General features: G+C 40.0%; 1 protein-coding gene across 2 annotated transcripts in view; it reads left to right on the top strand.

Annotated features, from left to right (window-relative positions):
• Positions 1–16,450, top strand: part of COL4A2 (collagen type IV alpha 2 chain) — a 143,225-nt gene that overhangs the window by 107,863 nt on the left and 18,912 nt on the right. For both annotated transcript variants that reach the window (XM_064504018.1, XM_064504013.1), the window contains exons 22-31: positions 222–388; positions 2,971–3,043; positions 3,132–3,238; positions 4,670–4,871; positions 5,637–5,696; positions 6,174–6,236; positions 9,540–9,647; positions 11,964–12,185; positions 14,500–14,661; positions 15,293–15,463. In XM_064504018.1, coding sequence (XP_064360088.1) covers positions 222–388; positions 2,971–3,043; positions 3,132–3,238; positions 4,670–4,871; positions 5,637–5,696; positions 6,174–6,236; positions 9,540–9,647; positions 11,964–12,185; positions 14,500–14,661; positions 15,293–15,463 — 1,335 coding nt within the window. The remainder of the gene's footprint in view (positions 1–221; positions 389–2,970; positions 3,044–3,131; positions 3,239–4,669; positions 4,872–5,636; positions 5,697–6,173; positions 6,237–9,539; positions 9,648–11,963; positions 12,186–14,499; positions 14,662–15,292; positions 15,464–16,450) is intronic.

Raw genomic sequence — 16,450 nt, 5'->3', positions numbered from 1 at the left:
GTCTAAATATGGCATACACAGAGACGAATGAATTTGGTCTGGTGCTAATACAATGAGGGAAACACTGTGTAAGTTTCTTGTATGAAAAAAGGAAGACGCACTTTTCTGACATATTTGAGAAAGTTCTCAAGTATTCTCAGATATGTATATTATGGATACAGGTGAAAGTGTATTTGTTCTGACAGAGCATTCTTTCTTCTCTTTCCAAACCATTTTCTTAGGCGAAGAAGGGGACTGTGGTACTTGCCTTGTGGGGGAGGAAATCAGAAGGGGCTCTACTGGTCCTCCTGGCCCACGTGGTTTTCCAGGAACTCCTGGCCAGCCTGGGACAAAAGGAGAACCTGGTGATCAAGGCCCACATGGTATTCCTGGTTATCCTGGGGCAAAAGTAAGATACTTGTTTCTTTAATGTGCGGTTTTTTATGCCTACTAGAAATGACCTGATGACCAGCTGTAGTACTGATCATGATCTGGCCATCTAGCAGGGTAGCAATTTCAGCAGTTCCTTACAGCAGTTTCTAAGAAGATGCATATGTCAAGCTGACAAACTGTGACATCCTTGTTTATAATAAACTAAATCTTCTTAAAAGCCACCAGTGAATAACTCTGCAAAGACTGCTTTGCTAATAATTGTTTGCTTATTATTTACAGTTAAAGGTGCTGTGGTATGCTAACTCCATCATGTTTTCTCAGTCAGAACTGACTTCAGGAAGTTACATCTTCTCTCAAGAGTTTAGAATCAAATTTTTGTAGGGCTGACCCAGAACTGATTTTGCCTATGAAAAGCTGTCAGAGCAAACTTAATGTCTTCAGTTAGTGCTTTAGTCTCTTCTGAACAGCCAAAAACACAGTCACTTACAACTGCTTAAAGTTTTTTTTATTTTGGAATTAAACATATTAAAAATAAACTTTGGCTTGATTGTTGAGGTCAAAAAAAACAGGAAAAAATAGATTTTTTTTCCTGAAAATTGAATTATTTTTATGAAAAGTTCTACTTTCCAAGAGTCTTGGGGAAAAAATTGAAAAACATATTTTCAAATGGTTCAGTTTTGAAGTATTGGTTTTCCTAAAGCTTTGCAAATTATTTTTTGCCTTTGAACTGAAGAATTTCAATATCTTTACTCAATAATTCAACTTTAAATTACTGTGAAGTTAAGACATATGCAGACATACCATAGCATAGCAAAATATCACTCAGCAGCAAAGCCTTGACTGTATCAAAACTTCTGGTCTGCAGAAAATTTGAAGTAGAAAAAGTTAGCTTAAATATCCTTGGTCTGTATTCCTAGTCAGAAGGGACTCCATAATTCTTTGAGCATGTTCAACATGTTACATTTATAGATAACAAATTAACTTAATTTAGATCAGATCTATGTCAATTCAATGAAAACAGAATTTGATTCTAAGTAATGGGCATTCCTTTCTGTGGGGAAAGCAGAATGAGAAACAACTGTAAACCATTAGAAAACACCTATGTGCTAAAATTGCATTATACACAACATCTAAACCTTAAAAACAAAAAATAGAAAAGTGAAAAACAGGTAATTATTGCAGCAATTATTCTTGAAGAACTCTGCAGATATATAATCAATAAAATAGCATATTTAGCAAGTTTCTGGCATTCCTTCTGGCCTGCAAAAAGGAACATCTGAAACAAACATCTCCACTCTGGTATCTAGACACAGCTTCACTGATCATTACAATGCAATTTTCAAATATGTCCAGGTAAACAAGGATCCTTTTACTTAGATTTGATCCCTCCCTTCAGACTTACAGAATTGTGAATCTGTATTCTTAACACGACCAGCAGCTGAGATACAGTTTCCACATGTGCTTTTCACACAAGAAACTCTTGGAGAAAGTCAGTAAAAGATAGTGATGGAAAAGATGCCCTATTAAATAATTAATGGCAAAGGAGTCTTTTAAGCAAAAAATATATGTATCAGGAAGATTCATTTCATTCGATGTTTACCCCGGAACTGAGTGAGAGGAAGGTAGGAGAAATCTAACATACATGGCTTATATTTTGTGAGCATGAATATGACTATCCAGAACTAAAACTAACTGATGTGAAATGGCTAGTGGTGAATGAATCTGTAACCTCCGGGTCTTGGCACCTACCATTGGTTTGGTCCAGTGACCCAAAGGCTCTTGGCCAGAAAGCTGGCAATACTGCTTTCAGATGAGATATTCGAAAAGAGACCTTTGTGTTATACCAAGGGATCAGGAATCACAGAGCCTGGTCTTCAGCTTCACCACAGATTGCCTTTGCAAGAGATGAAATCTCCATCCTTGGAGATTTTCGAAACTTAACTGGACAGGATCCTATGCAACCTGCTGTATCTAGCTCTTAGCATTGTTTTGGACAGACCTCCACTGTCCCTTCTAACCAAAACCTTCCTACGATTCTGTGGTTTGAGGCAAGTCACTTAATCGCTCTGTGCCTAAGTTCTTGTCCCTCGTAAATGAAGAAAATGTTACTTTTCAAACCCAGTGTTGTGAAGCATAATCCACTGATAGTTATGAGGCTGTTATTTGTAGTGGTGGGCAGGCGAGAATGCCTACAGACAAATATAACCTTGAGTTGTGTTTCTGTGGTGCCGAAGGGTTGCTTACAGCAATTCCCTCACTGGTGAACAGTAAGTAATTTACCATGCCTCCTCTGATGCAGTCCTCCAGCTGCAGTCATCTGTTGGACTCTAGCTCATAGAAAGCAGCACTTCCACCAGAGCCTTCCTCATGCAAAAGCACCCCTGTCATGCCACGAGACCTTGCTCCAGTGGCCTTACACAGGTAGAGCATATTAATAAAGGTTCAGGCACAAGAATGGGAATACTAAAGAGGGAATTATTCATAGAAAGTAATAGAAAAGAAGTAAACTTAGAGCAGACAGGATACTAGAAATACAAATCTTGATACTTAAGTGGTTCTTGGTTTGTTTGTTTGTTTTTTCAATATGGATAACGTCAGGGATTGTCAGGTCCGCATGGATTTCCTGGACTAAAAGGAGAAAAGGGAGCTTCTTTACACATAACTACTAAAGGTAATGTAAAAAATTCATGTTGCATGTGTTTTGCAATTACTCATACTTTTCATGAGAGACTAGTCTCACAATGAGAGCTCTTCTTTAGGCACCAAAGGAATTCGAGGAGATCCTGGGCTGCCTGGTATCAGAGGTGAAGATGGCTTCCCAGGCAGAGATGGCTTAGATGGTTTACCAGGACAGCCTGGCCTTCCAGTAAGTAGCAAATATAGCTAAATCATTTCAGCCACACTCCATTGCTAATGAATTTAATTCTGAGAAATTGTCATCACCTGGCTGTCCTTCATGCACAGATTGTGATACACAACTAAACTAGATTTGCTGGTTATTGATGTATCAAACATCAGTTTTACTCCCAGGTTTTTTAAATAGCTGTTCTCTTTCATTCCCATTTTATTTAAACAAATAAGTGGTACTGTACAACCCAGTTAGGCCAATTTGCTATTAGTGCTTTGTTAGTGATTATTAGGCATTTATTAGTGACTCCTAACTTTATCTAAGAGATACTCAGTGTGACAGAACTTCTACAGCTTTGTTGTGATTGAGTTACAGAAAAGTAAAAATTATTAGAATTTTACATCCTCAAAATGTAGGTCATGTCATCATACATATGCTTGGTAGCATCTCACCCAACTAACTGTAGCCATCTGAAAGTTAGACATCTAGTCTGTGTTGGTCTTCTAGTGTCTTACTGTAGGCAAAAGAACACCCTGCAAGTGCAATTCGTCTTGCCTATCATAAATGCTGGTTTGGACCATTAGGATGCTCTTGCATCACAAGATGGGCCAGAGCCATAGCATCAAATCTGGACTGCAGTGGTTGTTGCTACCAGTAAAGATGATACTTTCTACTGCTTCTAAGGATGGAAACATTTTCTAGTCATAAAATGTTGATTTAAGATTGCAGCAATATCACTAGAATAATAGGCCCCCCAAAAACTACTTATTTGGGCACAACTTTATGCCAGCTGTTCTCAAGATTTGCGAACTAAATGCCACAGCAAAACTAGTTGGGATTCAAACACCAGCTGGACCTAACTCCAATGATTATTATTAGTGTTGATAAATATTATCCCTATCCTGATACTTTGTAACCTTTGTCTGCCTCCTCAGTTCCTGTCTTTCTGTCTGCTCTGACAAAGAGGACATTATATTTTCAGTTTTTTCCCTTTCCCTTTTCTTGACTGAGAACAGAGGAGTAGGATGTGAGAATATACTGGTCACATTCCAGTCAGACCACCAAGAGCCACACATGTAAGCAGCAGAGCAAGGAGCTCTCTAGTGATGTGTGTGGATTCCCCAAAATCCACTTGCAGCTTCACAGAAAGGGGAGTAAGGTGGTCCTCACTAGTAATTTGTGTTGCCCAGTGTTGTTCATTGGCCAGCCTTTTTACAGGAATGCTCCCTGGTGAGAGCACTTCTTGAGTGCCTTTTCTGCTGTGGGATCTGAACTGTAGTCTGATTATTTCAAATATATGTTATTTGCAGCATTGATTTAAATAGCTGGGATGTGATACGTGAGGAGTAGCTGCCTACAAAATGTTACTCATAAGAGTAGTTTAACTGTTTGAGTTTTGTTTGTTTCTCAGCAAAGTCAAGAGTGATCACTTCTATCCACTTCCCACAGGGTGATGGTATCAGAGGTTTCCCTGGTGATCCTGGTTATCCAGGAGAATTGGGCCCAAAGGGCTTTCCAGGAGAAGCTGGCCTGCCAGGTGAAGGATTTACTGGCCCAAAAGGATACCATGGTCCTCCAGGTGACCGTGGACCAGATGGAAGCCATGGACCTCCAGGTTTGCCTGGTCTGCCAGGAGAGCCTGGCCAGCTAGGTAAGAGTGAATGCTCTGTCTTGTATCAAAGCCATGGGAGACCATTATTGGATTGTGTACAGTATCTGTACAGCATCACTGTTTAAAAGACAGCATTTGCTGGGAGATTATATGGGTAAAAAGGGATTGACTGTGTTAGTTGTTCAGAAGCCTTGAAGAAAGAAATACTTTCCAGTATTTTCATTTCAAGTGTCAAAATAGCATAAATGGCTGTGTCAGTATCATTGAGTAGAATCTATCTTTTTTTGAGCAGTTGAAGGCAACAGAGCAGTGTTCTGCCCTTTAGAGTACTCACAGTAGTTTCTCTCTAGTCTTTCCCATCCAACTTAACCTTCTAATTGGCCAGAGAAAATTGTGTATCTGTCCTTCCAGATGTCACGGTATCTCTGCAGCTTTCCAAATCCCTCCCAGCATAAGAATGCCGGGGCTATATTCACAAGACTTTGGCTCAGAGTTTTGTTGCTAAGCTTTGATGTGTCTGGCAGAATTTGCAAGTCGAAGTAGGCACCTGCACACCCAATACACTGTGGGGAAAACGTAGGCTTCTAACAGTGGGAGAATTAAGTTTCAGGCCTGGCTCTAATAAATATACAGGTAGAAGAGTTCCAATATTTTATAATTTTTTGTTTCATGTGGTTTCTCCAATGCACAATAGTTAAGTGAATACATTATATAATGTTGTAATAGACACTGGCTAGAATTGAAAAGGTTTTAGAATTCTTCACTTGTAAATGATAACTGTCTTCTCCCATTCTGCACTCATAGACTGTGGACAAATCATTGAAGACTCTTCCAGAGGAGATGGAACTGAGCCAATTTGGTCAGGTACTGTACATAGAAGTGGCTTGAAAATACCTTAATATTTAGTCTTATGCTGCTCTTGTGGCTTGATACTTTCTTTTTGATTACTACTTCAGACACTCTTGATTGTAAACTTCAGGTCAAAAATAAACATTGCCTACAGGGAGAAGAAGTGTCTCTCTGGAAAAACAGCCATCTATAACGTTGGAATACCTTTGCTATGCCAGTCTTACTAGAGCAGACACTGTAGTCCCAATAAAATAGGCAGAAGAATGGTTCTTGGTTCAGTGTTATTGGGGTGGAGCTCAGCCTGAATGCTCCCCAGGAAATGCCACCCATTAGCAAATTTCTGTTATAAAACAAAGACAACTTTTTTTAACTTGGGATTTTGCCCATTAAATATAATTCACTGGCTTTAATGTTGTCTCAACTGCAGGGCACAGAGCTGATGAAAGAGAGCATGTGAGCGCATACCGTGCAACTAATCATGTTTGTTTGCAGGCGCGGGCTGTGTGAGAGCGCCAAAGGGATCCCAAGGCAAGCCAGGACTGCCGGGAGCCACAGGTAACATTTTGCCTTCACTTTTGTTCCCATATGCATGACATTTTGAGGAAGATCTTGCCAAACCTATTCAAGCTGTGTCTTAGCAGTGAGTGTATTTTAGGCCCAAGAAGTGACAATAGAGGAAAGCATTAACTTGAAGTAGGCAGAGGGGTGTGAGCAGCATGCAGCCTTGGTGGCTGTACCATTCCTGAGCTAATTCTGCCCGCTGATGAATTTCAGCCATGAAACAGAAACAGAAAGTGCCTCCCATTTGCTCTTCCCCACTGCACGTAAGTGAGAGTAAACAGGGAGAAAGAAATCCCTGCCGTCCCTCACAGCTGATTGGGCACCTCACGGGGAAAGTCCTGTCCTCTAAGAGTGGGGCAATAATTCCTGTTATCCTTGGAGGAGAGGGTTGCAATGGAGCATTGCAAAAGCTCCTTCTCACTGCTGCTCTTCACATGATATGCACAGCCCTTCAATGAGGGTCAGCTTAAACTGTTTGATACAGCTCAGCGTAATGGGCCAGGTTGTCTGACGCCATGCAGTTGCACTGTCTGTGCCCACGCACACTTTCCTTGCAGAGCTCATCTGCCCAGGCCCAGAGGGATCATTTGGCAATCCCAGAAATGAAGGTTTCTCACCTCTTTCCTAAAGGAAGAGGAGGTAGGGACAGGGTATGAAGGACTGTGTGAGATGGGGAATGAAACACAGACAAGGTGTGCTAAGAGGTCAGAACATTAGACCTCAAAGAGATCTCTCTGTAGAAACTATCAGTGGTGCCTCTAAGCACCACTGATAGTTCCTATAAGCATACTTCTTCCCGGTCTGAGCAATAAAGCTGATTTTCAGTAAATAATTCTCTCCAGCTGATAAGGATACTGATAAATAACATAATTTGGTCCTTCAGAGTTCAGGATTTGTAAAATTCTTGGTGCACTTATTCCTGAGCTGCACCCTCTGTGCCTTGGCCAAGGTCGGAGATCTGGACTATAATGTTTAAGGTCAGCCTTTTTATTTTTTCAGAACAGGGTTTATTATGGCATGTATGAATTGATTTATCACAAATTCATGGCTCTTAAAAGGAGAAATCTTCTCTCTGTTGAGAGATGATATATAGTTCTGATTTATGTTGTCTTAGTCTTAATGCCTTAGTTTGGCACTAGGATCAGTGCTGCTAAAGATTTTTTGCTTTGCGATCTTTGTATCTTTTCCTGAGTAGGATGATTTGTTTCTGCAGACAGATTTAATTTCTGTCTCTAAGACTGCTGTACATTGGTGTTGCACCACAGATTCTTGTGTTTTATATTTTAGAGTTTTGGTTAGCCCTTTAACAGCTCTTTCTCTATTTTCATCAGTTTATATCTTTCAGTACTTTTAAGGTTTATTGTCTCCCTGCCCTCCAACAACAGGAAAAATGCCCTTGCTGAGGGCCGAATTCTGTGTTTGTAGCCTCCTTTCAACCTGAGAAAGTTCTGGAGATAGAAAACTGGGAAGAATAGGACACTTTTTACAGCTTTTATCAGCTTCTTGTTGCTATAGCTCCATCAATCTAGTTTTCTGGAGTGTAATGCTTGCCCATGTTCACTATATTGACACAAAAGTACCAAAATCTAATTTACGCTATCACCATTGTCTCCTTAGGATGTTGTATTTAAGCTGTTTTATCTTGCAACCGTACTACTTAAAAGTTTGCAAACTGAACATTGTTCTAAAATAAGAACTTTTTCTTACTACTGTTTGGCGCAACATGTTAACACAAGCTAACATCACGTAATAAGTTACTGAAATACGTGGTAAGCAGTGCTTGCATTCTCCATCTGCTGCCTGCTTTCTCTAACATGGCTTTTTAATTAGTACAATTCTGAGCAGAATGAATGAGTCGGTTATTACAGATGGCAAACAAGGCGAAGATGCTATTTGGGTAAAAGGCACATTAGAATTTTTCATTGAGACCTGAAAGCCTAGGAGTTTTCCTTTTAATTGCTTTCTGAGAAGTTATTGTTCATATGGGGGAGAGAACAATGGTCCTGTATTGCACTGGGAAAATGCTATTCACACTGCATAGGCTGTTTATATGCTCCTTAATTCTAACCTTCTTTTAAAATTTCCTTCTCCCCTTCATGAACAACAACTAAAACTTCAAAAACTGATGGCTAAATAATAAAAAATCAGAAAACTAAAATGGAAAAAGCATCAGAATTCGAGTGACATTTTGATTATTTTTTCATAGTTAGGGATGAATAGAGAGAAACTTGCTTTCAGTGTAATAAATAAATGGGTTGTAATTCATGATGACGCTAAGCAACAACACTAAAAATGTTAAAGCATGTTGCTGACCTTCAAGTATGAGCTGGGAACTTGGAGTTCAAGGAACTAGTTCTGGGAAATAAAAAGCAAAGCATTCCCTAGGAATTATTTTTAAAAACATTACCAAATATCTTGATCTTGGCATGCAACATACTAATGAGAATAATGTAATAGAATTATTGCATGAAAAAATGCATAAATAGTATAATCTTATAAACTTAACAGAAAGAAAAGAATCCTACTAAATGCTTGTAGGCTTTCAGATGTTAAGAAACACTAATAAGCAGTTGCCCTTACTGAAATACCAAATATTACGTCAAAAGGAAGTGAGGGTTTCATTTTTCCTGGAAGTCGGAACGTCAGTATGAACATAAGGTCAGGGCCAGAGGAACGCTTTCTCAGGGCACAGCCCTTCTTTGACTATCCTAGTTGTAGACCTGCACTATTGCAAACACAGTAAGTAGACAAATTACTTTGTATTCTGTTCCTAAGCTGATTAGATCTAACCGTTAGCCTTATTTTTCTGTTTTGTGGTTATTTAAAACAGCCTGCTCTTGTTCTGTGGTCAGTTCTAGCCAGCAAGGTAAAACTTAATTCCTCCTACAGCCTCTCTCCTATACCGGTTTCTATTGAGCATTCTTCCTTTGACATCGCCTTTTGACTTTAAGCTAAGAAACTTAATTTACAAAAAATTCTTTTAAAAAGTCTCCAAAAGTCTATTAGACATATGATATTCACTCCAGTAGCCTCCATATCATTAGTCTTGAAGTCAGGAGCAGTCTTTTTAACACGTTTGCAGAGCACTTAGCCTAGCATTTCATCCATGTCTTGGGATCTTGGATGGTCCTAAAGATCTACAGTGCACAGCATCCAATTAAATTTTTAAAAATTAATCTTTGCATCCTGAAATACATCATTATGATATTCACCACAATCTTTGCCTACTATCTTTGCCTATGCACATTTCTGGGTTTTTTGGATCTCACTTGCTTTACTTTCTTTTATATAATTTAGGTGCAAAAGGTGCAAGAGGATTCCCAGGCGACGCAGGTCCAGTGGGATATCCAGGGCTAAACGGTACACGGGGTGATCCAGGTCGGGAAGGAGTCCCAGGTCCTCCAGGTATCTAGTCATTCTCTGTTTACTTTTGATCTCTTTTCTACAGTCACAGGAACCTAGGATTCATCTTTGTTTATCTTCCTTTCCATGTTCAAACAATAATCTGTTACAAAAATCTGCTATTTTTTTGAAGCCACAAGGATTTCATGCTGCTTCTGTAATGGTGAAAAATAACATAGATTCCAACCTTTCAAATGAGCTTTATAGTGCAGAATTATAAATGTGACGGTAAAATCTCATAAAGTTGATATAGAAATAAAGAAATTCAGTAATAAGATGCTTCAGATTCCAGATGGAATATACCCAGCACAGTGATGCAGAGAATAAGAAAATACTAGTATTCATGTTTCTATTTAACTCTTTCCAGCATTAATATAAATTATACTGGATGTGTTAAAGACAGAATGCCAGCTACTCACCCTACTCATAAGTGATTGTGCTTCCAAACAGTAATACAAAGTGTTTGCAAGTGTTCAGTGACTGTCACATCTTATGGAAGTTTGTAATAGGTGCACATTAAATCCAGGGCTTCTGTATCTTTCCAGAGATTCCAGCGTGTCCAAGACACATCAATTAACAGCATGTATAGTTGTTCTCTTCATGCGTAGTAAGACATATGAGCCTAAAATAGGCCTACTGCACACACACATAAGCTGCAGAAACAGTCTGGACATATTCACAGGTCATCAGTCGGTCCAACAAGAGTTACAGCCAGAAAATCCCGAATGAACGGTTTAACATTATCTGTTTTCCACTTGTAAAAAAATTTCAGGTAGAAAAAGAGGACGGTTTTCAGAAAATTCAGAAATGTTCTAGCTATAATGAAACCTCTATTTTTTCCTAAAAATAGAGCTTGGGAATGTTTGTAATTCTTGGGGGGGGGGGGGGTTGTAAGTTTGCATAGGTATTGATTAATGCATTTTAAAATAAAATGAATGCATATTTTTGGTGAGTGATGCCAAAATACAATTTATTAGACTACTGCTTTTCCTACTGTGGATGGGAAGGCCCTCTGGCAGTCCAGATAATGCAGTTCAGATTCCCAAGGAACAAGCAAAATTTGGAGTAAAATGAGACTGGAGGTGCCTGTTGTGTTGGGAAATGTATGGTGATATGCAAGGTAAAGGAATTAGGCTGGAGTATCTTCATAACAATATGGATCTTCTTGTCCTTCTCCACACGTTCACTGTAGAAGAAACATTAGATCTGTGAAAGCTACTTAGACAGTCCCTTACTGCAGATTTTCTACTCTAATTCAGAGAAAAGTGCTTTTACTTCCCTGTGGTTGACCAGCTTAATTTGGTCAGAGAAACAGGCACTAAGCACAGTTCAGAAGCCATTGATGCAGCTTAATTTGGGAGCTCTTTAGAAATTCTCTCTCTGCTTCTGTTTTCCAAGACCTAAATCCTCACAGATACCAAAGTGCTACCAACTTTCTCAAATGCAGTGCTCAGATGCTGCTTTGCCCCAAGGAGAGCACACATTCTGCATCACATGTAATGGCAAAAGAGAAGGGTGAAAGAAGGGCTTGTGCATGTCCTGGTTAATGTGGAAGGGTTATGGACATAAACCTGGCTCTGTGCAGCCTGGAGCAGGAACATGAACCCGTATTTTTCCCTGCCAAGCTCTACAGAGTGCTCCAAATGCTAAATCAGAGCTCCTCAACCTTATGGCTCCAAGGCCACAGGATAGCCAGCACTCAAACCGATCTTCAGCTTTTTTCCATACTGTTCTCACAAGTGTTTATACTTAACTCCCTGTCCTGGTCCAGTCTCCCAGTCCACAAGAAACCTTCCTCCACTACTTCTGGTAATGGGTGCTTGCTCCCAGTTGTTCAGCTACAGGGTAGAGGACAGTCATAACAGAGCTGAAAGACTAGTTTGCCAGGAGCATGGGAACATCTTACCCCTACTGCATATCAAACCGACTTTTTGTGTACAGGAATGATTTTGGTGGCCTAATAGAATAAGGTGTTCATAAAATGCAATAGCCAATTGGCAGTAGCCAACTGAAAATAGTTGCATGGAAGTGACTGTCTGTGGTGCTGTGGATCTTTTATCATCTGGGCACTGGGTACGTGGACATCCTGAGGCATGTCTTGCAAGTTTTGCCAATTTCCACGTTTGGTCAAATTTCCTTATACATACTTTTCTTAAAACATTTATATACATTTCACTGTTAGTTTTTATTCAAAATCTGTGGTATTAAACAAAGGGAAATAACTATGTACAATAGTTGGTATTATGGTGGCCTTTCTGGGATTTGAACTACAGCATTTGTAGTGAACACTGTGATGCCTAATCACTGTTTTATTTATAGGATTTACGGGGCCCAGAGGAGACAGGGGCCCAAGTGGTTTACCTGGACTACAGGGGCACCCAGGCCTTACAGGAAAATCCGGTGCTCCTGGACCGGCAGGATTGAAAGGCATTCCTGGTGAAGTTTTAGGAGCAGCAGCAGGTTCCAGAGGGGATGCTGGACTCCCTGGCTTTCCTGGATTGAAAGGCACTCCAGGAGATCAAGGAGTACCAGGAATTAGAGGTAACTGCTAATACAAGTAAAGAAATATTTGAGTAAGAGTTGAGGTATAAATGTAGTCAAATTAGTGATGTGAAGTTGTAAGAGTCTGTGTTAGGATGCATGAGACCTACTCATGATCCAAGAATCAAACCCCAGTGCCAGACGGTCTCCCATCCCTTCCTGATCTATCTGGCGTAGTTGCCAAAATGCCTGGCTCCTCCCAACAGCTTCTGGAGATCCATTGGTTATGACCAATGCTTCACTTCACACTGCACGGAGAGAAATCAGCTACAATGTGATATCAAATAACAAGATTTTGCTGGTCTTTGTTGTGTTCAGATGTATTCTTCATTCTTCCCTTTGTAGTTAAGGGAATGGTTTATAACAAGGTGAGTGACACTGCTAGACTGGTGTGGTCATTGCTCTGACATTTTACCCACATACTGCCTATTACTGAGCTTACTTCACATTCCCCAAAATGTTCAGATAATACATGGCCTTGCAGAATAGCAGGTTGCTCCAATGCAGAATTCGTAAATTTTAACTGAGGTCCTCTCAGGTCCAATTAGCATGATAGGATATTATACATATAGCCTATAGGAAAATGTTAATGAGTCCTTTTACCCAATCAGTCTTTGGACACTCAGGAACAAGTGAAAGATAACTATCTATATTTATTCATGACTTTGGGGTTCATTTTATTTCATTATTTTACAGAGTTTAAAAACCATGCTAAAGTTTCTATAGAAGACAAATAAAATCATAGTTTCTCTACAAAATCTGACTTTGTAACTCTCTGTGTTTTATGAGGGATTTTCTATAGCACATGTGGGAGTTAGGCACTGTCTGCTGCAGAGTTTCAGCAGCATTTGGACACACAAAAACTGAGGCTGCAAATCCCCCCTTGCCCTGTTGCGATGCAAGTGAGAAGTGAAGAAGGAATTGTAAATGTGTCAGTGACTCAAAGCAAGGAGGTGTGTCACAGGGACTCATTTCAAAGAGTCTTCTTGTGATTTTCAATACAAATAAGAAAAGAAGAGCATGTCATTTTTCATGAGTGATTTGAAGCAAGGAAATCTGATTTCAACTTCACAAGAGCCACAGAGTGAGCAAAAGAAATGAAGGAAGCTCTGTGGCATTGTGGTAAGCTGTGTTAAGTTTGAAAAAAGGCAGAAAACATCACTAAAGCTTCTAGACCAGTTTTCTGAAAAGGGGAAGAAATTCAAGATAAAATATAGACTGAAAAGAAGGAAAAGTCTATGACTTTTTGTCTTCTTTCTAAGCATTTTTATAGAACTAACAACGAGAAATAGTTACAGCAAAGAGAAAAAGCATTATTAGCATGTCTGTTCTTGACGTGTTTTGCAGTTCAGGCCAAACAGCTCCAAAAGTATGTGAATTTTTTGTATGAGTGATTTTTTTTTCTTTTTTAGTTTTATATGAAGCAGCTAGTGATTCCTTGATATCATCTACTCCATTAGCCCTTCCGAATAGAGCTCTAATCTTTATTCTATTATTGAGGAAACTCATTCGATGTGACTTGATTTTCCTTTCAGTTGTAAGACACATGTAACTACATTCAAGTCAACGGGCATACATTGATATAAGAGCTGAATAAAGAATTGAGACCTATTTGACCTTCATTTTATGTTCTATGTACTTTTGAAGTCCCATACACTACTGCTTCTCCATTCTGAATGCAAAGCAGGTGTTACTTTTTTGATCTTGAAGGACTTGACACCCATGTTGCTTTTGTTTAGTAAAGACGTTAATTTTCAGTGTGCTAAGTAGTGTAGAACCAGAGCCGTTTTGCCTAGGAATATTTATGAATCTTGTGATAGTGCCATGTAACAACATTACCTGAAAAGTTCTGAGCAATAGCACAAAATCAGAACACATTGTCTGCCTTAAATCTTCCCATTTCTGCCTACCACATTTCAGAAAACATATAGAGCATTATTTCTGTAGTTCTGTCAGCTGCCTTATTCAACTCTTACAAAGATATATAAACAGAGAGTTCAGGAATTACAGAATTACTGGAGTCAAAAATGGAAGAAACCTGTTCTGCCTATGTCCATCTGGTGCTAAATTGTTCCATTCATTGGACAGATGTAGTTAGTCTTTCCAATGCAAACATTGAGATTAGTACAGATAATGTCAATTATTTAAAAACTAATAAGCAGTCTATTAATTTGATCTTTGTGTACTTGCTGAATTTTTGGAGGAGAAACATTTTCTGAAAGAACAGTGCATACACACCCGCTTAGCAAAGTAATATGTAATAACCAGCTCTGTAGATATTTATGCTGTCTAATGCATGATTCTGGTATTTTAGGAGCAGATGGTAATCCAGGTTTGCCAGGACCCAAAGGTGATCCAGGGCCCCAAGGTCTCCCTGGTTTGGTCGGTTTGCCAGGAAGACCAGGAACACACGGATTCCCAGGGGCACCAGGAAATCCTGGGCCAGACGGCGGGCCTGGTCCACAAGGACCAGTCGGTGAGCAATTACTGCTGTCCTATGTCACATCTCCTCCTGTGCCTGGGCAACCAAAGTCTTGGGATTGTGGCACATGCCATGCTTTAATTCTGTCAGCAAAATGATAGTATTAATGTAGGCACTCATGGACAGTGATTGTGAATTATGCTGATATCGCAGATACCAGTGGGAATGATGATGGTCCTCACTGTCAGAGCTGCTGCTTTTCCTTTTATAGCCACCTGCCAGGCCAGGTCAGAGCTTTCTGGTAACAGACTGGGAGAACAGAGCTGCCAAAATGGGAGTTGCATCATGGAAAAAGGACTTAATTCTTAAATTAAAGAGGATAAGGAGGGAAAGGTTAGAAGAGGGTATAGAACCAGATTGGCAGAGCAATCGCAAACAAGGCTGGTTTGCAGCTGTCCTCTGAGAAGAACTAATCTGCTTTGTAACACTAAGATTGTATTTTATCTAAGAAAAATGTTTTTATAATGGATAAGCTGCTTTTTCTTCATGATCATTTCTGCAGTTCTTTGCTGAAAAAAATCCTAATCCTGGTAGCAGTTTTCAACCTGTCTAGCTACCTGGTGCTAGAAGTTGTCATGTATTTCAGAATGCTTTTCATCTCCCTTTTCCCATGTTCACATTGCAGGTCCACCTGGTGCTAGAGGGGAAGATGGTGAAAGAGGCTTTCCTGGTCCCGTGGGCCTGAAAGGTCTGTCTGGTGACAAAGGTGAAACAGGTTACCCAGGATTACAAGGCATACCTGGCATGACCGGTCCCCCTGGCATAAGTGGAATGGATGGCTTTCCAGGTGAAAAAGGTAAGCTCTTAACAGCTGTATTAAAAAAATAATATTGCTTGAAGCTACTCTGAGATTAAGAGGACACATTCGCTGCTGGGGTAACTCTGTTAAAACAGTAGAATTATGGTCACAGGCCAAATATATTTCAGAATCACTCTAACTGTTTCCCCCTGTGTTGTGCTTGCCAAAAAGCTGGCTTGTGACACATAGCCCTATCTAGAAGGGCAACGGCAGTTTTATTTCTCCTTTTGAAAAATAGATTGTATTTACTGTTTGCTGTCTCCAAAAGTCTTTCCCTTGTCCGAGGCTCACCGACTCTCAGTGACATTAAGAGAGATGGTTCCCCAAACCCTTTCCTTAAAATTTTTGGAGGTTGGTGAGTCATATACTGAGCAATGCCATCTGAAGGCACAGGACCTTAATGTTGAATTTTACCAGAATACTAATCTTTTGTACAAAGAAGGTGCGATTCTCACTTGCCAGCTACAAAAGTGCTATGTATAGTGCAAGGTGTCTGCGCCACATAGAGAGTTGCAGCAGAATTCAGCTCTACGCGGAAGCAACTGAAACAGAAAGGGGAGATGCATGCCTAAAATGCATGCAGCAATTTCTCCCCCATTGGGGAGATCAGACTCAGCTAAGACTTTCTACCCAGGATTACTCTGCAGTTTTGGTCAGTTCTCATTTGAGAGGAATGAAGATCTGTAGTTACAATGTCCCAGGTAAAACAGCACCTCTTGTTTCGAAAAGAGGAGTGCAGTAATTTTTGCTGAGAAAGGACTGGCCAGCCCTAGGCCCATAATTTGTATTTCTACTTGTAGAAGAAAGAGATGACTGAAAACCTGGAGTGGAACTAGGTCCTAGCTCATCTCTAGGGGAGGAGTTGAACTGGTATTTCGGATACAGCCCTTTAGTTCTTGCTGTGTCCACAAACTTCCCTTTTGGGGAAGCAGAGAGCTCGGATGCCTGATCTGGAGCTGCAGATTCCCCTGTGCAGCAAGGCAC

The sequence above is a fragment of the Dromaius novaehollandiae genome, chromosome 1 (genome assembly GCF_036370855.1).
Source record: "Dromaius novaehollandiae isolate bDroNov1 chromosome 1, bDroNov1.hap1, whole genome shotgun sequence".
Lineage (NCBI taxonomy): Eukaryota > Metazoa > Chordata > Aves > Casuariiformes > Dromaiidae > Dromaius > Dromaius novaehollandiae.
This window is presented reverse-complemented; position numbering and strand designations above follow the sequence as displayed.